The sequence below is a fragment of the Epinephelus lanceolatus genome, chromosome 24, assembly GCF_041903045.1.
Source record: "Epinephelus lanceolatus isolate andai-2023 chromosome 24, ASM4190304v1, whole genome shotgun sequence".
Classification (NCBI taxonomy): domain Eukaryota; kingdom Metazoa; phylum Chordata; class Actinopteri; order Perciformes; family Serranidae; genus Epinephelus; species Epinephelus lanceolatus.
This window is the reverse complement of record NC_135757.1, coordinates 19,068,194-19,092,001: the sequence shown is the minus strand read 5'-3', so window position 1 is coordinate 19,092,001 and position 23,808 is coordinate 19,068,194. Positions and strand designations below refer to the sequence as shown.

Genomic DNA, 23,808 nt, shown 5'->3' with positions numbered 1-23,808 from the left:
CTGAAAAAATAGAAGATTTATTAACACTGAAAACTTGGAATAAAAATGCATGCATGCCAATAATTGGAGATATAACAAGGAACAACAATGAATATGATATGATATTTGTAAGGAAACACAAATGGCGATTACTTTTTGAGATATTATATTTAAAGCTGACATTTAAAGGGCTGATTGTCAAAGAGGAATGTTATTTGTAATGCTGGGATTTTTTAGCTAATGCTACTGGTTTAATGTCAAAGGAATGAATGCAGAGAAGCAAAATTCACTTGTAATTTTACAGGGTCAGCTCCAGAACATATTTAGCAGAAGGCAATATGTTTTCATGGGGATGTATTATTACAATAGAAATAAATCCCACAATATTCTCAGTGCACAGCAGGTACACAGAGAGTGCTTAACACACAGTTACTCCACACAAAAGACAAGACAGGACAGGATAGAACCAGCAAACAGAACACAAATCACTTTCTAATATCCACTGCGATTCATATGGAAATATACTGCAAAACTATTCATAAAAAAAAAGTTAGTAAAACTAAAAGTTTTTTAACTTAAACTACAACAGGTTTACAGTGCAAGAGTACAGAATAATGACTAGATTTTAATTCATTGTGATTTATTTAGCTCTTTATTCAACAGTATTTTGTTCAAATATCATGTACATCAAAATATGTTTGTTTTTTTTACAATCTGTGGCGGGGGTTAAACATGTCCAGTTGATGCTGAGTTGACACTTGGTTTTCGGAAGTTGTGAAGATGTATGTGTTGAAATTTACAGTAACAAAGATTGTGGTTGATGTAATGCAGGGCTCAACTAAGGATTGCATTAATGTCCGGGGTAAGTTAAATGTCATGTAGGCCATTTCTTCTGGACTGTTATTGTAAGGCAGCAATACTTGTGTAGCTCCAGGGTTCAAGATGAATTTTCCTACAGGGACAATAAAGTATGTCGCATTGCATCGTTGGTGGAAGTTGCAGTTGCGCAGTACTGATGGGGCGTTCACAGCAAAATGGCAGCGGTTAAAGACAGACTTTATGAGCTGAGGCACAAGTGAGGATTTCAGTTCTCCTGGAAACAGGAGTTTAGTTTGGTGATGTTAGAGGATGTGGGTAAAATTCCAACTTTGTACTGTCCAGTTTGCCACAATTTTGAAAAAGCAAGGTGGATAAAACAGGGTCATTGTTCAAAGGCACGTCTTTGTTGTCTTTGTTGTATTTGTTGTATTTTATAACTGCAAATAAATAAAGTAATTTGTACAAGGGCAAGTAGAAAACTGATTTTCGGTGAGAAGCTTGAAAAAAAAAAATTACTGTATGTTATTTTTAGGTAATTATTGTGACTAAAGGATTACCTCTGTAAACACTTTTAAGGCAGAAGTAAGACACTTCCTGACTTAAAAATGAACAAACTAAAAACTTTTTCATGTAAAAAAGGGCCAACAGTGGTGTCCAAACCTCCTCTTGTCTTGCTGGTGTGTCGTCACGGTGTCTTCACTGATGTTCTGTCAGAGCAGAGTTTATGGCCGAACGCAGCACAGACAGGAAGTGCTCTCTCTCCTCACCTCTTTCTGTGGCACAAACCCAGGAACGACAAGGACCCTCCAGGACAAAGGCATGACACACATCTACAGAAAAAGACCTTCCTGTCACTCTCACAATTTCTCAAAAAGACCAGACTTAAATGATCATATACTGAAGATTAATGAAAGTCATCAAAGCTGTCGCTACTGTCGTTCCTACAAGACAAAAACTCACAGCGTGAATGTGCGATCTCTCTGACAGCCAGGCTGGCGAGGGCCACAGAGGCCAGGAATGTGTGTGTGCTCTGGTGAGCCAGCGTGAAAGGTGTGTGATGCACATTTCGCCGTGTCAACACCAAAGCGTCGTTGAACAGGAACAGGCCCACATCAGATACATGCTCAAAGGTCCTAACAATGCACACACACAAACACACAGAGCGAAAATAAGCAGGTGATTAGATTTACAATCAGTTATGATGCCATTTAAAACATAGATTTGTTACCTGAGTGAGTCTGGTATCTGTTCATCAGGGCTCCTGAGCAAAGCAGCATCCTGAGTTGTTATCAGCTGCCTGTTCCCTTCACTGAGGTTCTACATGACAGACACACAACCATAAACACACACCTTATTCATCATAAAATACTCACAGTAGGTAAGTTTTATGGGTTGTTTTGAGAGAATGAGAAAAAAGAGGGAGTTGTGTTTTTACTGGACAGCCTTGAATCATCTGCTGCATCTCCTCCATCAGCCTGTCTCTCTCTGAGTTACGCTTTAACTGACACAAAAGAAAACATCTGATGTTCATGGCACAGAAATGCTACAGACTCCACATTTATTTATTAATCAGCATGAGGTACTGACTCACAGCTCTGTTGTACCTTTTGTACAAATTCTCTGAATCTCAGCAGGGTGTTGAGGGCAGAGGACAGGTGTGTGTGGTCGGGATGACTGGGGTGTGTGTGTAAAGACAGAGCTTGAAGCAGAGTCACATACTCCTGTATTCTCCACACTGGACACAGCAGCAGCTCCTGCAGGCTTCACAAACACAATAACATGTCTGTAAACATTACGGTGTGATTAATGATTATAGTCTTATGGTCAGGTGTGGACAATGATGCCCATGGAGACAAATAAAGATACAAGTGTATGTGTGTGTGCTGTTACCTCAGCATGTGTGTTGCAAGAGTTCTGTCAGCTCTCTTCAGGAAAGCCCGAAATGGAGGCTTGGTCTCCCTGCACTGACACACAACACCTTTTACTTACATACAGTACAGGCCAAAAGTTTGGACACACCTCCTCATTCAATGCGTTTTCTTTATTTTCATGACTATTTACATTGTAGATTCTCACTGAAGGCAAAACTATGAATGAACACATGTGGAGTTATGTACTTAACAAAAAAAGGTGAAATAACTGAAAACATGTTTTATATTCTAGTTTCTTCAAAATAGCCACCCTTTGCTCTGATTACTGCTTTGCACACTCTTGGCATTCTCTCCATGAGCTTCAAGAGGTAGTCACCTGAAATGGTTTCCACTTCACAGGTGTGCCTTATCAGGGTCAATTAGTGGAATTTCTTGCTTTATCAATGGGGTTGGGACCATCAGTTGTGTTGTGCAGAAGTCAGGTTAATACACAGCCGACAGCCCTATTGGACAACTGTTAAAATTCATATTATGGCAAGAACCAATCAGCTAACTAAAGAAAAACGAGTGGCCATCATTACTTTAAGAAATGAAGGTCAGTCAGTCTGGAAAATTGCAAAAACTTTAAATGTGTCCCCAAGTGGAGTCGCAAAAACCATCAAGCGCTACAACGAAACTGGCACACATGAGGACCGACCCAGGAAAGGAAGACCAAGAGTCACCTCTGCTTCTGAGGATAAGTTCATCCGAGTCACCAGCCTCAGAAATGGCAAGTTAACAGCAGCTCAGATCAGAGACCAGATGAATGCCACACAGAGTTCTAGCAGCAGACCCATCTCTAGAACAACTGTTAAGAGGAGACTGCGCGAATCAGGCCTTCATGGTCAAATAGCTGCTAGGAAACCACTGCTAAGGAGAGGCAACAAGCAGAAGAGATTTGTTTGGGCCAAGAAACACAAGGAATGGACATTAGACCAGTGGAAATCTGTGCTTTGGTCTGATGAGTCCAAATTTGAGATCTTTGGTTCCAACCGCCGTGTCTTTGTGAGACACAGAAAAGGTGAACGGATGGATTCCACATGCCTGGTTCCCACTGTGAAGCATGGAGGAGGAGGTGTGATGGTGTGGGGGTGTTTTGCTGGTGACACTGTTGGGGATTTATTCAAAATTGAAGGCACACTGAACCAGCATGGCTACCACAGCATCCTGCAGCGACATGCCATCCCATCCGGTTTGCGTTTAGTTGGACGATCATTTATTTTTCAACAGGACAATGACCCCAAACACACCTCCAGGCTGTGTGAGGGCTATTTGACCAGGAAGGAGAGTGATGGAGTGCTGCGGCAGATGACCTGGCCTCCACAGTCACCGGACCTGAACCCAATCGAGATGGTTTGGGGTGAGCTGGACCGCAGAGTGAAGGCAAAGGGGCCAACAAGTGCTAAACACCTCTGGGAACTCCTTCAAGACTGTTGGAAAACCATTTCAGGTGACTACCTCTTGAAGCTCATCGAGAGAATGCCAAGAGTGTGCAAAGCAGTAATCAGAGCAAAGGGTGGCTATTTTGAAGAAACTAGAATATAAAACATGTTTTCAGTTATTTCACCTTTTTTTGTTAAGTACATAACTCCACGTGTTCATTCATAGTTTTGATGCCTTCAGTGAGAATCTACAATGTAAATAGTCATGAAAATAAAGAAAACGCATTGAATGAGAAGGTGTGTCCAAACTTTTGGCCTGTACTGTATCATACAGATGAGCAGTTTGTCTAAAATATGGCACATACACATTGTTTGACTGTACCTTGTCTATGGTACGGAGGGCGGTGGTGTAGTTGTTGAGGTAGTTGCTGTAGACTCTGAGTTTTGAGCACAGTTTTACAAACACATCTCCAACACACTGCTCTGCACCCCACTGCTGCAGCCTGGTCTGTAAATCTACCTGAAACACGCTGCAGCAAACACACTCACATGTATCATGTTCACACAGACAGACACAAACGAGACAGCACCATACAAATATTTGTGTGTGTGTGTGTGTGTGTGTGTGTGTGTGTACCTGTTGAACTCCAGTATTTGTTTGACAGGGCTGAGGACAATGTGGATGTCAGCATGGCTGAGAATGGCTCTGTTGGAGTTGAGAGCTGCAGTAAGAGGCTCCTGGTACACCTTCAACACATTGGGGGGGACAGGTATCAGTCAGACATGTTAGTATTCTAATACTGAACCATTTCTGCATCTAAGGTACTTTGAACTCCTCCCCAAATCAAATTCTAATAAAAACTAAAAACATGCCATGCAGCTGCAGAACCATCAACAAACACCTAGTTTAAAAATGTTTCAAATAAACTTCCCACAATTTTTCCAATCAGTGTTATTCTATTTTCTAAACTGATTGAACAGCATTACCTAATGTGTTCAGTTTCAGAGGAAGTGTTTGTAAGTCTGATTAGACCACATGTCGAGCAGGACTGCTCCTGAAACAATGGCTAAACATGTGACTGTCACTAAATGTACTAAAAGAAAGAAAGCTGAATAGTCTTTCGTTTTTAATGTTGTTGCAGTCTGCCAATGACCTACCTTCAGCACAGCGCTCAGTCTCCCCAGATAGAGACACTCGCTGTGGAGGAGCTCTCTGGCAGCGGCACCTCTCCAATCTAACACTGTCTAGGGACAAAGAGAAAGAAACAAGTTGTTTGTGTGTTCCTTCAACCTTCTCTGAATGGACAAAGCACACACACACACACACACACACACACCTGTGGTAGCTCAAGCTGCAAGCTCTGTGGTGTTAAGGAGAAATCATCTGCTTCTTTGTTTCTCCTCTTTTCCTCCCCGCTACTCTCTTCTCCCTCCTGCTCCTCACGCCATCTTTTCAGGAACATGGCAAGAAACTCCAAAGGTCTGGTTGAAACATGAGCAGAAAATTATTTGCAGTTAAAACACAACTTTCAAAGCACATGAGTAACTTTGCATCATCTCAGTTTTTGCTCTTGTTTATTACAAAACACTTCTACAGTAATTCTCACCTCTTCCTGTCTTGTGAGCGCTGTGAGTCCCTCAGTCAGAGCCTCGCTTACATCTTTGGACACACAAAGCTCCTCAAGGCGAATTCTCTCCCACACAAAATGACCTATAAATACATTCACAGGTCCTTCAGACAGTTTACAGGACACACAACACACAGGTAGTTTAAACCTGCCATTGCTCCAGATGTGCATTAAAATCTACCTGTATGTGAAACCCACCCAGAGCTCGGCCCCTGGCCTGGAGGCTCAGTCGTTGTAGCTGTGGCCCTAGGGAGCCCCTCAGCTCCCCCAGAGCCTCGTCCATCCACTGAGCCTGCCTGCACCAGCCATGCAGTACGCTCTCACACACGAACTGCAGAGCCGGGGCTGCTCGGTGCTGGTTCGAGAGGGCGGTGCACAAACTGCCGTCAGACCACTCGCTAAGGACTGTGAGAGGGTAAAAAAATATATATATTGTGGCTTTAATGCAATGCTTTAGAGTAACTTTACACTTGGTGGTGGTACTGTAGTCTACTAATAAACAAAGCAAGAGAACGGCAACAGCAATAAACCAATGTCGAATTCGTTTCTTTGAGTGCAGTCACCCATTTATTTCAGTGTATGTCCGTAATTCATCTCAGGTAAGTTTCCACTTAACAGTTCAGTGTCCATTAAAGGTAAGTGTCCATTCATCAATTTCAGCTTCAACACGCTACAAACACTTCATGCTGCCATACTTTAACAGTCAAAAAACTGTTTGCTTCCCTTGTCACGCACCTGCTGCTCATCACCTGCACCTTACCTATAATGGGTACGTCCCAAGGGTACGTCCCAAGTCCCTTAAAATTACTGCTAACCACCTAACTTAGCCACCTTACCTAACTGTTTAGTCCCTCCCACTTAGGAAAACATTTAAGGAGTCAGGAGTTAGGAGTGAGGAGCGAGGATTGCTGATAAGAGACATGAGACGGCCTTACTCTAAAACGTCACGTAAAGCGACGTCCTATTCTGGTGACGGCGGCACCTATGGGCGGCACAGCTGGATCTGCTGCATAACGGAGCCAGTGTTTGGTGTACATCCCAAGTCACATTATATTGGGTCTGGGAGGCAGACACCGTCTCCACATTTAAGACTAGACTTAAGACTTTCCTCTTTGATAAAGCTTATAGTTAGGGCTGGCTCAGGCTTGCCCTGTACCAGCCCCTAGTTAGGCTGACTTAGGCCTAGTCTGCCGGAGGACCCCCCAATAATACACCGGGCATCTTCTCTTCTTCTCTCTCTCTCTCTTCTCTCTCTCTCTCTCTCTCTCTCTCTCTCTCGTATTCTATTACTGCATCTTGATAACTCGGCCATTCTGGATGTCACTAACTCGGCTTCTTCTCCGGAGCCTTTGTGCTCCACTGCCTCTCAGATTAACTCATATCGCAGCGGTGCCTGGACAGCGTGACGTGTGTGGTTGTGCTGCTGCCGTGGTCCTGCCAGATGCCTCCTGCTGCTGCTGCCATCATTAGTCATTAGTCATACTTCTACTGTTATTATACACATATGACTATATGTATGTATGACTACAGATATTAATACATACTTTCAACATATTGTACCACAGTAGCCAGAACTATAACTATAATATTATTACTTTCAATAATGTTGTTGTAAGCTACTGTCATTACCTGCATCTCTCTCTCTCTCTCTCTCTCTCTCTCTCTGTCTCACTGTGTCATACGGATAACTGTTAACTGATAACTGTTTATTATGCTGATCTGTTCTGTACGACATCTATTGCACGTCTGTCCATCCTGGAAGAGGGATCCCTCCTCAGTTGCTCTTCCTGAGGTTTCTACCGTTTTTTTTCCCTGTTAAAGGGGTTTTTTGGGGAGTTTTTCCTTATCCGCTGCGAGGGTCATAAGGACAGAGGGATGTCGGATGCTGTAAAGCCCTGTGAGGCAAATTGTGATTTGTGATATTGGGCTTTATAAATAAAATTTAATTGAAAATTGAATTGAATTCGCTGATCAAAGCCGTAACGGGGGGGGACGGTAGAAACCTCAGGAAGAGCACGAGGAGGGATCCCTCTTCCAGGACAGACAGACGTGCAATAAATGTCGTACAGAACAGATCAACATGATAAATTAAGAGTAATCCGTATGAGACAGAAAGAGAGACAGAGAGAGAGACAGAGAGAGATGCAGGACAGACGGTAATGACAGTAGCTTACAACAATATTAATGAAAGTAATAATAATAATTAATATTAATATTAATAATTAATATTATCTACAGCCTATTAAACATTATTCCACTCACATGACATGCAGGACAATTAATGATGGGCAAATGTGTTTGTGTATGTGTGTGTGCGTGGTGTTATATCACTCGAGCAGCTGCACATTTAACAGCCACGCATCACAGACAGTCCGCTGAGCACCGCAACGGGTTGTGAATGAAATAAACTTAATTACAACATGACAGTCTTGCACGAAATATCATTAACGTTACTCTTTATAGTCACGTAGGCATGTGAATTACAGCGTTTCATTACAAAGAATGCATGTAACAGGTTCACTTGTGCTTTTTCTCCGCCCGCGTTAGGAGGGATCTGTTAGGTGCGATGAGTAAGGTAACACAAGAGGTTCCTAACAGGAAGTCTTTTTCAGCTTGAGGCCATGACGTATAAATACCTGCCCCCTACGTCTGTCTCATTTGAACGAGATGGTGGAGAAATAGCGCAAGTGCACCTGTTACATGCATTCTTTGCAATGAAACGCTGTCATTCATATGCCCACGTGACTACAAAGAGTAACGTTAATGATATTTCCTGCAAGGCTGTCATGTTGTAATTAAGTTTCATTCACAACCCGTTGCGTTGTTCAGCGGACTGTCGGTGATGTGTGGCTGTTAAATGTGCAGCTGCTCATGTCCAGAACCACACGTGTTGATATAACACCACACACACACACACACACACACACACACATATATGGGGTGCCGTTTGTAAAGTGGCTCATGCTGAAAATAACATCAACATTTTGCCACATTTAGCTTCAAACAATGTTTAAAAAAGTGTTGTGAATTTTTTAACGTCACCTTTTACCACATTTACAGCAATATTTGTTAACTTAGAAATATATTAAATAGTTAAATCTAAATATTAAATGTGGCACCTAAATGTTAAATGTTAAATCTAAATATTAAATCTAAATCTAAATCTAAATGTTACATCTAAATGCTAAATCTAAAGCTAAATACTAAATCTAAATCTAAATGTTAAATCTAAATGCTAAATATAAATATAAATGTTAAATCTAAATATTAAATATAAATATAAATATAAATGTTAAATCTAAATGCTAAATCTAAATCTAAATGTTAGATGTTAAATCTAAATGTTCTGGGTGAAACTAAATATTTAGCTAATATGCAAATTCACACTGCCGGTCACCGGAAGTACCAAAATAAAAGCTTGAGATGGTCAGACTGTGTTTATAGAATCAAATAACGAATTAAAACCAACGTATCGGGGGAAATGGACACTTGAACATACATTAGCGTGATAATAACTACCTAAAATAACAAGAAACGTGTTTGGAGAAATTTTATTTGATGTGTACTTTGAGTTGTTAGTGTCCCTTCGGAGGGAATCACCTTGTTATTTACAAATACTTCCGGGTAGAAAACCAGTGGAGTTTAGCTACATATATATATATGCATATCTCACATTTTTCACGTCACTATATCACCGTTTAGACTAATCTGGTGTTTGTAAAGTCTATAAACACAATGATTGAACAAACATCACTATCACGTTCTGAAATTAATAACATGGTTATCGTAGATTAGCGGGGCTAACCGTTAGCTGTTAGCCCCGTTAGCGGTGTCTGTAATGACTCATTAACTCTAAATGGTCCGTGAAAAAAAATATTTTTTTTCCAGCGGACGTCTTAGTTACAACATGATTGAGCTAACTGGAGTAGTTTCATGTGGTATCAGACAACGGGAGGCTTTTAACAGATGATGTCCTGATAGCTTTGCTGCTGCTGCAGCCAATGATGCTTTCTAGACATGATTTCCCAAAACTGAATAAATACCACACATAGCAACACAAAACTGCTTTGCTAGCTCAATCATGTTGTAACTAAGACATCCGCTGGAAAAAAATATTTTTTTCACGGACCGTTTAAGAGTTAATGAGTCATTACAGACACTGCTAACGGGGCTAAGAGCTAATGGTTGTTAGCTTAGCTTAGGTTGTTAATCCCTCCGAAGGGACACTAACAACTCAAAGTACACGTCAAATAAAATTTCTCCGAACATGTTTCTTGTTATTTTAGGTAGTTATTATCACGCTAATGTATGTTCAAGTATTCATTTCCCCCGATAAGTTGGTTTTAATTCGTTATTTGATTCTATAAACACAGTCTGACCATCTCGAGCTTTTATTTTGGTGACCGGCAGTGTGAATTTGCATATTAGCTAAATATTTAGTTTCACCCAGAACATTTAGATTTAACATCTAACATTTAGATTTATATTTAGCATTTAGATTTAACATTTAGATTTAGATTTAATATTTAGATTTAACATTTATATTTAGATTTATATTTAGCATTTAGATTTAACATTTATATTTATATTTAGCATTTAGATTTAATATTTAGATTTAACATTTAGATTTAGATTTAATATTTAGATTTAACATTTAGATTTAGATTTAGCATTTAGATTTAGATTTAATATTTAGATTTAACTATTTAATATATTTCTAAGTTAACAAATATTGCTGTAAATGTGGTAAAAGTTGACGTTAAAAAATTCACAATACTTTTTTAAACATTGTTTGAAGCTAAATGTGGCAAAATGTTGATGTTATTTTCAGTGTGAGACACTTTACAAATGGCACCCATACACACACACACACACACACACACACATTTGCCCATCATTAATTGTCCTGCATGTCATGTGAGTGGAATAATGTTTAATAGCTTGTAAGTTATATTAATTATTAATATTAATATTAATTAATATTATTACTTTCATTAATGTTGTTGTAAGCTACTGTCATTACCGTCTGTCCTGCATCTCTCTCTCTCTCTGTGTCTCTCTTTCTGTCTCATTGTGTCATAGGGATTACTGTTCATTTATTATGCTGATCTGTTCTGTACGACATCTATTGCACGTCTGTCCGTCCTGGAAGAGGGATCCCTCCTCAGTTGCGTTAAAGGGTTTTTTTGGGGAGTTTTTCCTGATCAGCTGTGAGGGTCCTAAGGACAGAGAGATGTCATATGCTGTAAAGCCCTGTGAGGCAAATTGTGATTTGTGATATTGGGCTTTATAAATAAAACTGAATTGACTGAGGTAGACTGACAGGTCTGATATGTCTTATTCACTCAGCAGCTGACTTGTTGAATGATGGCGAGTGGATTTAATAATAGTGATAATAATGATGATAATAATAATGATAATGATGCTCATCACAGTGACAGTGGCAGGGCTACAGACCGTTCTTTAATTGCCACAAACTTCGTCAAATGACTCAATAACAATGGTAATACATGCAAACCTGTGTGACCAGAGTCATGATGGCGGGGGGGGGGGGTACGGCTTTGATCAGCGAATATAATGTGACTTGGGATGTACGCCAAACACTGGCTCCGTTATGCAGCAGATTCAGCTGTGCCGCCGTCATCAGAAAAGGACGTCGCTTTACGTGACGCTTCAGAGTAAGGCACCTACGGGCAATTTAGAGTCACCAATGAACCTGCATGTCTTCGGACTGTGGGAGGAAGCCGGAGTACCCAGAGAAAACCCACGCTGACACTGGGAGAACATGCAAAGACTAAGAATAAGACTAAATAAAAACATAGCTGCCACAATTAACAGTAGAGCATTAATGCTAGGCTTAGGGCTCCTGACAAACATTTTTCAGTTGCAGTGTCTGAGTCAGCACGAGTGACTCACTGTTCTGGAAACTTCCGGTGGCAAGACCCACTGGCGCCCAAACCTCCAGGCCAGTCAGGGTAGAGAGAGTCTGGATGAGAGCCACTCCTGATGCTGAGGAAGAAAGAAGAGAGAGGGTGGAAGTTAATGAGACAGATGCAGAGACTGTGACGGATTACAGAGAAGTGTCTGTCCTAAATGGAGTTAATTGTTTAACTTAGGTTCAGGAGCAGGACCACGCCTCAACCACTCCTCTAATCACCTGACTAACAAATATATACCAGCACAGCTCTACCACAGGCCTCTAAGACCTCTCGAACATTGGCGACCCTACGTAGGCTATCTCAGCAAGTGTGTTTTTTGTGCGTACTCACGTACGTGCGTACATGGATCACGTGTTGCAAGTCAACCTGTCCGAGTCTGACTCCGACGACTTGTACGACTCCCTGTTCGAGCCAGGTGATCCTCTGACCCTGTCTCAGCAGTCTGCCGGTAACAGAAACTCCCAGGGGAGCCGGCTGCACTCTGTGGTCCACATCCCTCCGTCTCGCCGTGGTTCTCCGTCGGGCTCCATCAACGAGATCGCCCCAACGCCTAGTGGATCTTAGGCCTCCTCTCCTCCATCCTCGCGGGTGGGAAATCGACGCAGCGTCCACAACCGTGGGAGCCAGCGGCGGTCTTCTCCTCCTCCTTCCCGAAGCGGTGCAGCGTCTAGTCGACCTGGCCGCTCCCGCGGCGCTCCGTCACGCTCCACTCGGCGATCTCCACCATCTCCACGTCCACAGCAAGAGCCCGACATCAGAGATTGGACCATCGCCCGGCTCCAGCGGTTCCTGAGGGCAAAAAACATCCCCTTCCACCGCAGCAACAACAAGTCCAGGCCATTCCAGCTCTATTCAGCTGCCGTCCGGGCTCCCGAGGCCACAGCTCCTTCTCCCAAGCCGGCCGCACTTCCGGGTCGCCCTCCGAGGCCTACCCCCGCCAGCGTCACCGTTGGTGACGTCACGGCGCCTCCACCACTCCAGCCGGAGCAGCCTCTCTCATTCATTCCCCCAGCCGGGGGTCAGGTCGTATCACCCCCTGTGCCTGCTCCCTCAGACGCAGATATGTCACGCACAATATCTGCCTTCTTCTCCTCCCTGTCTCGCAGGCCTCCACTCTCACCCCGTGCACACACATCCTCCATCCCCACATCCCTTTCCTCTACCCTTCCTTCCAACTATCCTGTTCCGGCTGGCATCGCAGCCCAGGAGCCCCGTCCTGCAGCACAACAGGCTCCTCCGGCGGGTGTTTCACTGCCTTCCACTCTCTTTCCGATGTGTCTCTCCTTACCCCCCCCCCTTCCCCAACACCCTAATGTTTTTTCCTCTGCTGCCATCTACACTCTAACCACAGCCACACCACCAGCTCCACCAGCCTCTGCCATTCACTGCCCCTCACCCGTCTCGCACTCACTGCGCCAGCAAATACTGTCCGGTAATTATGTAGACCTAGCCCAGCTCATTCAGCCATCTTTTTTCGACAGTAGTCAACCCAGGGAACTGCAGACTGTCCTCGGTCCAGTTCTATTAAAGCAGTCACTGCCAACCAGGTCCAAAGACTTGACTCCTGTTGAGTTTGCTCTAGCTTTCTCCCTTTTTCGCGACGTCATCTGCTCTGCTTTTCCTCACCGTCGATCAGAGCTGGACGACTATCTGTCCATCGTGTTGGACATGGCTTTGCGTTTCGGGGGACGGGATTTTATACCTACCATGTCCACTTTGCCGCACAAGCAGCCGGCCGGTTGCAGCAGCTAAACCAGGGGACATACTGGGGGGCCCTCGATTCAGAAATATACTGCTGCATTTTCGCAGCTCATTCCTCCCTCTCCTGCGACTTATGTGGCACCCCTTCTCACCCGGCCTCTGCATGCACTATCATGGCTCCTCCACCGAACCCCCGCCCCACCACTCTACGCAATGCCCCGATCTTCGACCGTCTGTCTTCCGCTGCACCCCCCCCTCCTGTCATCCCCAGAGCCAAGGACGCACGTCCCACCGTCAACGTGCCGGTGCCAAAGGGCGTCGACAAGCGAGGACAGCCGATCCTCTATCAGGGCGGCAGGATGGTGTGTAATAATTTCAATCAGTGGGGTTGCAACTCGTCCGGCTGCCGTCTCCTGCACGTCTGCTCCTTCTGCGGGGGCGCTCATGCCAGGACCACCTGCCCCCACTATCCCACCAACACAGCAGCATGACTAGAACGTCACCTCAGCACGCCCATAAAGGTACGTGCACTCGCTGCTGCTCTCAGTGACCACCCTGATAAGCAGTTTGTCGATTTTCTCATCTCTGGCTTCACTCACGGTTTTCACCCCGGCACGGAGGTGCTTCCTGATTCTTCCCACACATGTCACAATCTTCAATCCGCTCTCACGGAGCCCGACACTGTTGACACATTACTGGCAAAAGAAGTCACGGAGGGATTTATGATAGGCCCTTTCGATCATCCTCCTTTCTCCATATTCCGTATCAGTCCCATCGGTGTCGCCACACGCAAATACTTGGGGAAAAAGAGGCTGATCATTGACCTGTCGTCCCCACACGGCTCCAACATCCCGAGCATCAACAGCCTTATTCCTAGCCCGGATTTCTCCATGCAGTACGCCACCATTGACCACGCCATGGCACTGATTCGTCTGGCGGGACACGGAGCATGGCTGTCTAAGGCTGATATCACTAGCGCATTCAAGGTCTTGCCCATTCACCCCGACTTCTGGTGTTATTTCGGTGTCTGCTGGAAGGGGGCTTACTACTTCTCCGTGCGTCTCACTTTTGGCTGCAAGAGCAGTCCCAAAATCTTTGACTCTTTATCTGAGGCTCTATGCTGGATCCTCTCTAACAATTACAGGCTCCCCTACGTCCTTCATCTCCTGGACGATTTTCTTGTTGTGACTCCCCCGTCCTCACCTCCTCGCCACGGTGTCACTACACTTACGTCTGCATTTTCCGACCTCTGTGTCCCTCTGTCCAAAGAAAAAACTTCAGGACCTGGCACATCCATCGAGTTTCTGGGCATCACTCTGGACTCAATGTCATTCCAGGCTTCACTGCCCTTGGAGAAAGTGCAGCGCATCTCGCTGCTCTTGTCTAATTATCTTCTGACAGACAGGTGCACCAAACGCCAGCTGCTCGCTCTCCTCGGGCACCTCAATTACACCATCCGTATAATTCCACAGGCAAAATCTTTTCTTTCTCAACTGCTGACCAAAGCTGCATCCATTCCCTCTCTCCACGACCACGTGGTTCTGGACGACACTTGTAAAACAGAAATGCACATGTGGCAGCAATTTCTGTCATCCTGGAACGGCATCTCATTCTTCTATGACGACTTCATCACCCATCCCGAGGACATTCAACTCTACACGGACGCGGCTCCCTCCATAGGTTTCGGCAGGTATTACGGGGGGAGGTGGTTTGCTGCCGCTTGGCCCTCCGAGTTTGAGTCCCTCAACACAGAGTCACGCTCTCCCTCGTCTGCTCTGTACGAGCTGTACCCCGTGATCATCGCCACTCTAATCTGGGGGCACGAATGGTCAAAAAAATGCATCAATATTCACTCTGACAACACCGCAGTAGTAGATATAATCAATAAAGGCCGTTCCCGTTCCCCAGCCATCATGCCATTCACCCGCAGACTCACTCTCATCTCCACTCAGCATCAATTCATCCTCCGCGCGTCTCACATTCCCGGTCACCACAATGCCATCGCTGACTCACTCTCCCGCTTCTCTTTCCAGAAATTCAGATGCTAGGTTCCAGACTCGGATGTCCATCCCACACCAATCCCACCGTTTTCAGCGACCATATTCAGCTAAATCCTCATCTGGCAAATCTCACTCACATCTCCCAAGAAACCATCCTTAACAGTTTGGCACCAAGCACGCTATCTGCCTACCTCACCGGCTGGAATTCTTTCAAGAATTACCACGCCACTTATCATCTACCGTTTCCCTCTCTGGACGCCATGTCCATGTGCAACTTCATCACACACTGTCATACCGTAACAAAGATCCGGGCCTCCAGTATACAAACATATCTAGCTGGTATCAGTTTATTCCATAAATTATCCACCGGCCTCCCTTGTCAATCAATCTCGCACGCTCACGTCACCATGCTAATCAAAGGCTTACGAAAGCACGAACCAGCGCTGACAGCCAGACGCCTCCCTCTCACCTCCGATCTGCTCTGCCGCTGCATACACACTCTGCGCTCCGGTTACATTTCTCCCACAGTCCACTTAACACTGGAATCAATGTTTCTGCTCGCTTTCTTCGGATTCCTGAGGTGCTCTGAATTCGCTCCAACATCATCTGTCTACGATCCTTCCCGTCATCCCAGTCTATCCGCCATCACCACCCACACTTCAGACTCGCTCATATTCACGCTCCGCAGGAGTAAAACTGATCAGTTAGGAGTAACCTTTCCCATCTACATCTTCCGCCTCAACTCCTTTCTCAGCCCGCATGAGCCACTGACCAGATACATCCACACCCGTGCTTCACCACAAGATCCCCTCTTCCTCACTGAAACAGGGAGGATGGCCATCCGTTTCTGGTTCCAGAAACACTTCCATAACATCCTCTGTCTCTCCGGAATTTCATCTGATCATTACTCTTGCCATTCCTTCCGCATCGGCGCTGCCTCCTCAGCCGCCAGATCAGGTATTTCAGACCAAGTCATTCAGGTCCTCGGGCGCTGGTCCTCACAAGCATATCAAACCTACATCCACAATAACCTCAATGATCTCCGTCTAGCGCACGACAGACTAATCCTCATTTAATCAGACTCTTTTGGGGGCTTCCTAACAGCACGGGCCCATCAGAACTCGAGACGGAACCCCCACACTGAGTCTCTCCGCCCACATCTACACCTCACCCAGTCCGACCCTCCGATGACATCATCTCCATCCCGTTCATTCACCTGCACTCTGCAATCTGCACTCCCCCATTCATCACCACCCCATTCATAACCATTTTCTGACAATCACATCCTTATTAAATCTTTAAACTGCATATCGTTGTGGTGTGGTCCTTGCTAGTGAACATCTGTTTCACCCGACCAGATGCTGCCAGCGGGGAAAAGATGTCAATCCCTCCTCCCTCCTCAGATGGCGCTATCCAGCCACACAGTTTTTCCCAGAATTCTCTATGGTCGGGGGCCAGTAGAGTCCTCTCTGATAGGCTACTACCTAAAGAGTCAAGGGTAAAATGAACTGCATTAGTAGACTGAAAAAAAGGGTGAGTTCATATGTAACGGAAGATTTATGGTAATTAGTCTTGGGCACCAGGATAGCTGGGGAATTAGTGTACAAAAAAGCTACTGTCACACTACAATAAGCCATGAAATGGTTTTAGCAGATGTGTTTCCCAGTTTCCTGAGAGATAAACTTCTAGCACTGGAGGCTCCAGTTGGACTGGGACTAACCCTGTCGGTGTTTCCACACATTAACACACATAGGATTATTAATTCTCACTGTGAAGCAGATGGATTTCCTCTGTTCCTCCCGGAGCCAGCAGACCCAGCCTCTGAGCTCTCCGCCCGGAAATAGCCCTCTCTACCTGGGCTAAGAGAGCTGTGAGAGTCCCTCTGTGATCGTACAGAACCACCATCACTCCTACCTTCACACCACTCAGCACCAGCTACATAAGCATAGGGAGAAAGGAAAAGAGCAGACAGGGAGAAATGTTGTGTTTATCTTCCCACTGTGCTTTGTTCTTTTTACACTCACAGCCTTCATCGCTGCTCTCTTAAATAGATGGTGATGACTTTTTATTGGTGTTTTACCTCATAGGCAGGGATTCTGTTGGAGATGAGCAGTAAGAGGGCAGGAGTGGTCAGATAGATGGGTGACACTGTATGTGGCAGTGTAGGTCTGCTGGTGAAGGAGGACAGCGCTCCACTGGCTTTGCTCAGTCTTTCACTGAACGAGAAGGTGAAGTTGTGGTTAGTGTTCACCTCACAGCTTTGGTGCATTCTTGTAGAGAGTTAGATTGCAGAATCTACATCACTCTCATGTCTGTCTATTAAGTATGAAGCTGGAACGGGCAGCTGATTAGCTACTGATCTGAATTAGCATTTACCCACTGACAACAGACCAGTCCTGCCAGTACAGGTAATAATCATGCTGCTCGCCTTTCTGGAGGATTGAAAACTGAAAATCCATCCAATGTTAATACAATTTGGAGTATAATTTTGTCAAGTTTGCATACATTTCTTGTTAAACAAATGCTTGCTTTACAGACATGTTCAATTGTTTTGCGACCTTCCCTGAACCCAAGTGTGCAGGCCTCCTCAATAAGTGAGGATTAAAACTGTCATGTTCCTTTAGACTTTGCCTGTCCAAGTGGATCCATGACCCAACACACTGGCCAGACATTGTTTACACTCCAAATCCTGATACCTTGTGATACAATCGAATATGTATATGAGATTGAACCACCAGTTATTGTAAGGCCTGTAAGTGTTGCATGTAACAAACCTGCTGATAGCCAACAGTTTGATTTGATTTAGTTGGACACAACAGTCTGATGCCACTGTGCCGTATGACTGTACTGCAGCAGCCTCCCATTCAAGCTTACGTAGCTTAGCTATCAATCAGCACTTACTATCAGTAGCATCACCACACATTTACAACACTGACAGTGAATAGTTACATATTTTATGAGCCTCAAATCTCAGTGTGAAATCCCCGGTTAACCCTACATTTTTCTAAAACATTCTGTTAACTTTAGCTGATAAAGTGAAGCAGAACAATTTTAGAGAGGTTTTATTACAGAAAATTCACACGAGCTCTCCAAAATTGCACCATGTTTGCATGTGATTTTTGTCATGTACAATCCTATATCTTTCATTTTTTGTTTCTGTAAATCCCTAATGATGTTTAGGATATACACATACAACTGTCCGTTCCATTTTTTTCCTCCATTTCCCAATCCAAACTGACCATACACACCTACTACATTTGAAACTGAGCTTTGGAGGCCCGTATCTCCGTGACGGCTTGGCTGATTTGAGTGATTGACACCTCATTTGATTCGTTAGAGCCAATAGAATGATGCTATACCCACCAAAACGAGATGAGATGAGATTGACAGCACTGTAAGCCAATCAGAGTCAGCAGAACGCGCTGTGGGGCAATGTCAGCTGCTGTAAGTGTTCATTGTTATGCTTCCCCCGGAACCTCCAGCCGTCAACTTTTTCAGCCCAGATTCATTTTAATGACGGACAACAAGTCGGTAAACGGGAATGAGCTTTTCACAGCAATAACAACAAGGTAAGAGAGATATTACAAATATATTTTGGCAAAAAGATTTCTGTTGTTGTTGTTCTTTGGCCTCTAGCTCTCTGATGGTTTGGGCTAGAGTGCTTTGGTACATAAGTGTGAAAACAGCGGACTTTCGGGCTTAACCCTTTGAAACCTGGAGTGACATCACTTTTCTTGTGCCACTTTCAGACACCTTTTGTAAGTATTTAAACCTTTGAACCCTGAGCAAACTGTAGCAGTTTATTTCAAAAACATAGGGGAAAAGGCAATAAGCAACTTGGTAAGAAATGTCCCACTAATTGCAAAAAGAAATATTATAGATAGATTACTAGATTAAGATTAGGGGAAACTATATTTATTATCATTATTATTACTACCACATCTTAAAATTATGTCACAGAATTATTAGAATTTTTCAGCACTCTTTCCAGGCCATTTCTTTTTTTTTTTTTTAACTAATTTTCTGTTTTAATTTTCTCTTTTTACTGATTTTTTGGGTCATTTCTTCTTTCATTGCTCATTGCCTTCTTCCTATGTTTTGAAAAGAAATCAAGCCAAAGGGTTAATTGGAAACCATGTCCAGACCTGGAAAATACCATTGCTAATTTCATAACTTACCAGGACTTTCAAAAAGGTGGGAACCCTGGAGCTCTTCCACTGTGGTTTCATAAAATTGTACATATGTTTTCTAATAACCAGGTACCTCAGTGCAGTGTATCTTTTTTATCTCTTCCCCCCCCCAATAAAAAATTAAACCAACCTTTTACCAATGCACCCCTCAAACAATATCAGTTATGAATATTGTTACTTTGATCTTACAGCACAGGTAACATGCAATGCTCATACTGTAGAACAGCATGAACAAAAAACAAATTATTTGTTTGAATCGGAAAAAGAGGAAACTAAATAGATCTTTTTTGCCTTCCTCTCATAGTAAAATTAAGTTCTTTTCCACCAGCTCCCATGCTCCAGCATATTGCGTCTCATTATTTCGCAGTGTGAATGTTACCTTTTCTAACTTAATCATTTCTATTGCTTCAGCGATCCAATCTGTCTGTATGTATTGTGTATTAAATTGCAGGTAACTGATATCATTGAGGGTCAGTGAATATGTCACTGTTGGCGTGTAGACAATCACCTGCTCAGACTGGAGGCCTGGAGTCTCTCCGAGCTCTGAGCTTCAGTCATGGGCTGTCCTCTGTCCAGGCTGAGACAGAGGCTGGAAGACCCAACAGTCCTCTGAGGCCAGGCGAGAGAGGGCCAAGAGCTGAGTGTTATTCCAGAGCTGGGCCTTCCTGTCTGGGTACTTCCACCTCTGGCTCCTTCTGGCTTTGTGTAGCCGCCCCAGGCTCTCCTGCTTCTCAGAGATTGTCCTGCAAACACAACAGATAAAAGCCCTGGTCTCTAAGCACAAGTTTTTGCATTGCTATCATTGTGACACGCTGTTGTTTCTTCTGATTTCTTTCTTTCCCACTCACTCTTCTCCTCCTGTAGTTTGTCTCTGATCATCTGCCTGATCCTCCTCTCCTTCCTCCTCTCCTCCTCCTCCTCGGTCATCCCAGCGCTTTGTTGGTTTATGGTCCCGTATTGCTCGGCTGCCTCCCGGGGAGTGAGCCAGTCCAGCGTGGAGACGCAGGAGACGTAGTGGTTTTTCCATGCTCCAAATTCTTTCTCTCCTGGAGTGTAGGGGAGGAACCAGCCTCTAGTGATGCAGCGGCCGGCCCAGAGACAGTCCTGGGCAGAAGGACATGGAGGGTAAGCAACAAATGTCTTAATTTAAGCAATAAAATTCACTTCTGGGTGTCTGACCTGCTCAGCAAGAATCCTCCAGTGCCAGTTGACCTGGGCGGCAGAACAGAGGTCACGAGGGGACAGAAATGACATCACATAGAGGGACAGGAACCGAGGTAGCACCGATGTGAAGTCCACTTGAGTCACAGGAACGGTCTCAATCAGCAAATCCCTGCAGCACCTGCTCACATTGTCAGAAGTGTTCATTTGTTCAGGTATTGAAACAAATTCAATACCTCTCTAGCCCCAGCAAAGATGCATAAACTTCATGACACAAACACACAGAAAAAGACCTTACTTGAGCTGTGACTTGGTGCAGCGTGTGAGCAGAGAGTGCAGCAGGTGCTTCCTCTGTCTGTCTGTCCACAGGTCAAACCAGTGCAGCACAAGGTTCATCCTCTCCTCAAACAACTGGGACAAAAAGGGGAAAGGACACACACAAAAAAGCCTTTATACAGTCAGTGAAGAATGTGTGGAAGGTGCACCTCGTTGCATAAGAGTCTGGCTGCTCTGCCAAAAGCTACACAACCCTGATGAAGACTGCAGGACAAGGAAGTACACTGATTTTGTGATAACGGCTGGATACATTGCTGTAATGGGGCCATTAATTAAAGAATCAAGCCAGGTCAAGTCTTGCTTGCCTTTTACATTTTTTGGAGCACTGCCTTTTGGTGTTATTTGTTATGTTGGGGGAACAGAGAAGGATTAATCTCAGCATTGATGTAATCTTTATAAAATTACCCTTTATCCAGGACATAGTGCTACCATTGCTCTGTCAGGTGAAAATATTAATCTTCAACCTTTCAGAAAACCAGGATGCTTTTTATTAACTATATGTGGTGATATCTTGAGATGGGAGAGGCATATTTCGATTCCCATATTTATTTTATTAAAATAAAAAATGTAACTAAAATAAAGTTGTCTGTCCTCCCATTTGACTATGTGTGTTTGTTTTTTGCTGTCAATCATTTACTAGTATTGTTTATTTATTATTGCTAATGCTCAAATTGTTGAGTGCTTATGGGATTAAATACTCAAGTTTTAATAAAAGCAAAGAGAAAATACCTTAGTGTATGTCAAAACTTTCTTCTATTCACATTCATGAGAAAGTAGGGGAGTGCAGAGCACAACCTAATACAGGGTAAATTGTAACATGGACTTTTTATGTGGTTACACAGGCTTGTTCTGGACAGTTAACCACAATACCACCAAAGAGTGACCTGCAAAATTTGAAACTTATGTTCAGTTTGAACTCATGTCCTTAATTAAATAAGATTCAGCACTCATATTTTGACATGTGGATCTAGGTTACCCTTTTTGTGTACATGTCCAACCACTGAATATGGATGACAGACTAACAGATGGATGGATACATGTAAGAATACCCAGCCACCCCCTGATGTAGATGGAGACCTATAATATATAGATAGAACTGGATTGAAATAATTGTGTTAAACAGACTTTTCCAGCAAGTGTTACAACCAGTATGAATAGAGGATCATGTGAACTGCTAGGCTAATTTATACAATGTAAAATGCCATAGGCTTGTGCTAAGAATATTATCATGTTGTATTTGTGGGGAAAATGTATCCAGCAAAAGACAAGTGCTTTGTCTGTGAATGCTGCTAGTTACCCTCTTTAACCCTCTGCCTGTAACATCTCACTTCCACCACTTCTCAGTGCCATTGTAGAAGAAAGGTAAGTTCTAGAAAAAAAAACAACTGTTTATTTGTAGCAGAGATGTGCTCCACTCTTGCAAAGTGCTTTCATCTGTATGCATTAACCCTTGGCAAGAGGACTTAAACCTGGATGCCCCAAACCACCTCTGCACATAAATAATTAATTTAACTTGGTGCCTATTTCTTTTGTTGTGTGCACAGTTTCAGGTTAATTGGCCAATTAAATCAGTGTTATTTCATGTTACTGATAACGTGGAGGATAAAGGTGTAACATCTCATCTCATTTTTTCTTTTTAGAGGACCTATTTATTGAATTTATTTATGAGATTTTTATTATTGGATTCCTTTCCTAATTGCCATATGTTTAACATTCCCTTATTAACTATTCAATTATTGTTGGACTGATTGTTTGTCAGTGTACATTTGGGATAAATAAAGTTGTCTGAAACTGAAAGAGTCGCATATATGCTGCGTGGTATAATAATTTGGTCATTCCTGCCATCTGGTGGTTGTTAATAAAAAATAAATCTAACACAAATGAAACTTTATCGAGCCTTGAGTAAATGTTCTGCCGGTATCTGACCTGCAGGTTGCTCGTCTTGTTGTTCATTGGAGTCCAGGTGCTGAAACAGGTTTCGGAGCGCAGGCTGCGGACCCGCTGCGGCTCACAGTCCGTCCCGCGGTGCTGCCACCGCTTCACCGAGTGAAGGGTTACATTCCCGTTCGTCTCCATGTTTTCACACAGGATAAACCGCTTTGACAAAACGCCTCGAGTTCTGTCTAAATGTGTTTAGTCCCATTTACTGTCACTTTGAGCGCTGTAATGAGCAAATGCTGAATTACAGGCTGCCAGTGCGCGGCTCTGCTCTCAGTATCCTTAGAGACGCGTCAACAGAAGGATGCGCACATTCCTTCACACAGCTCAGTCCTCCTGCACATTAATATGTAACAGGATGGGTTCAAGTCTGTGATCATGAAGCAAAAAGCAGCTTGTCACATTAACAACAGTCAAATACTGTCACTTTATGTGGTCTACACTTTTTCCAACTTCTTTGATCAATGCATTCCTTTATGGACGGATGCATCATATTGGATCAATGCATTCCTTTATGGACGGATGGATCATATTGGATTGCAAGATGCACTCGGACTGCAAAATGTCCATCAATAATCTGTAGTTACATGCTAAAATCCATTCATATTATGATGCAGTTAATTAATCAAAGCATTAACTGTACTACTTCTTCAGTCTGCAGGCAAAAAACTGCATCATCATGTCTGTATTGCGATGAAATTTGGGTATATAAATCAGGGACGTCTGGTGCTGTCTGCAGAAAGTCTGCTTGAAGCCCCTTGTGGACTAGATGAATTGTGGATTTGGACAGCTTGCAACACTTGCAAACTTCCAGGGAACACACCC

At 43.7% G+C, this 23,808-nt stretch overlaps 1 protein-coding gene across 2 annotated transcripts; it reads right to left on the bottom strand.

The window, feature by feature from the left end:
* Positions 1-15: 15 nt before the first annotated feature.
* ect2l (epithelial cell transforming 2 like) lies at positions 16-23,808 on the bottom strand. Of its 2 annotated transcripts, XM_033615465.2 has the most exons (21): positions 22,972-23,808; positions 21,008-21,120; positions 20,728-20,890; positions 20,397-20,652; positions 20,057-20,291; positions 17,439-17,574; positions 17,128-17,293; positions 16,714-16,842; positions 11,635-11,727; positions 5,917-6,123; positions 5,698-5,801; positions 5,428-5,577; positions 5,249-5,335; positions 4,728-4,837; positions 4,473-4,620; positions 2,689-2,762; positions 2,403-2,559; positions 2,234-2,299; positions 2,027-2,115; positions 1,759-1,931; positions 16-1,628 (listed from the first exon to the last, which is right to left on the bottom strand). In XM_033615465.2, exons 1-21 carry the CDS (start codon positions 23,119-23,121, stop codon positions 1,495-1,497), a joined length of 2,940 nt encoding a protein of 979 aa, XP_033471356.1. In that variant the 5' UTR covers positions 23,122-23,808; the 3' UTR covers positions 16-1,494. The 2 variants fall into 2 exon arrangements, with proteins under 2 accessions (XP_033471356.1, XP_033471358.1); XM_033615467.2 differs by lacking the exon at positions 16,714-16,842.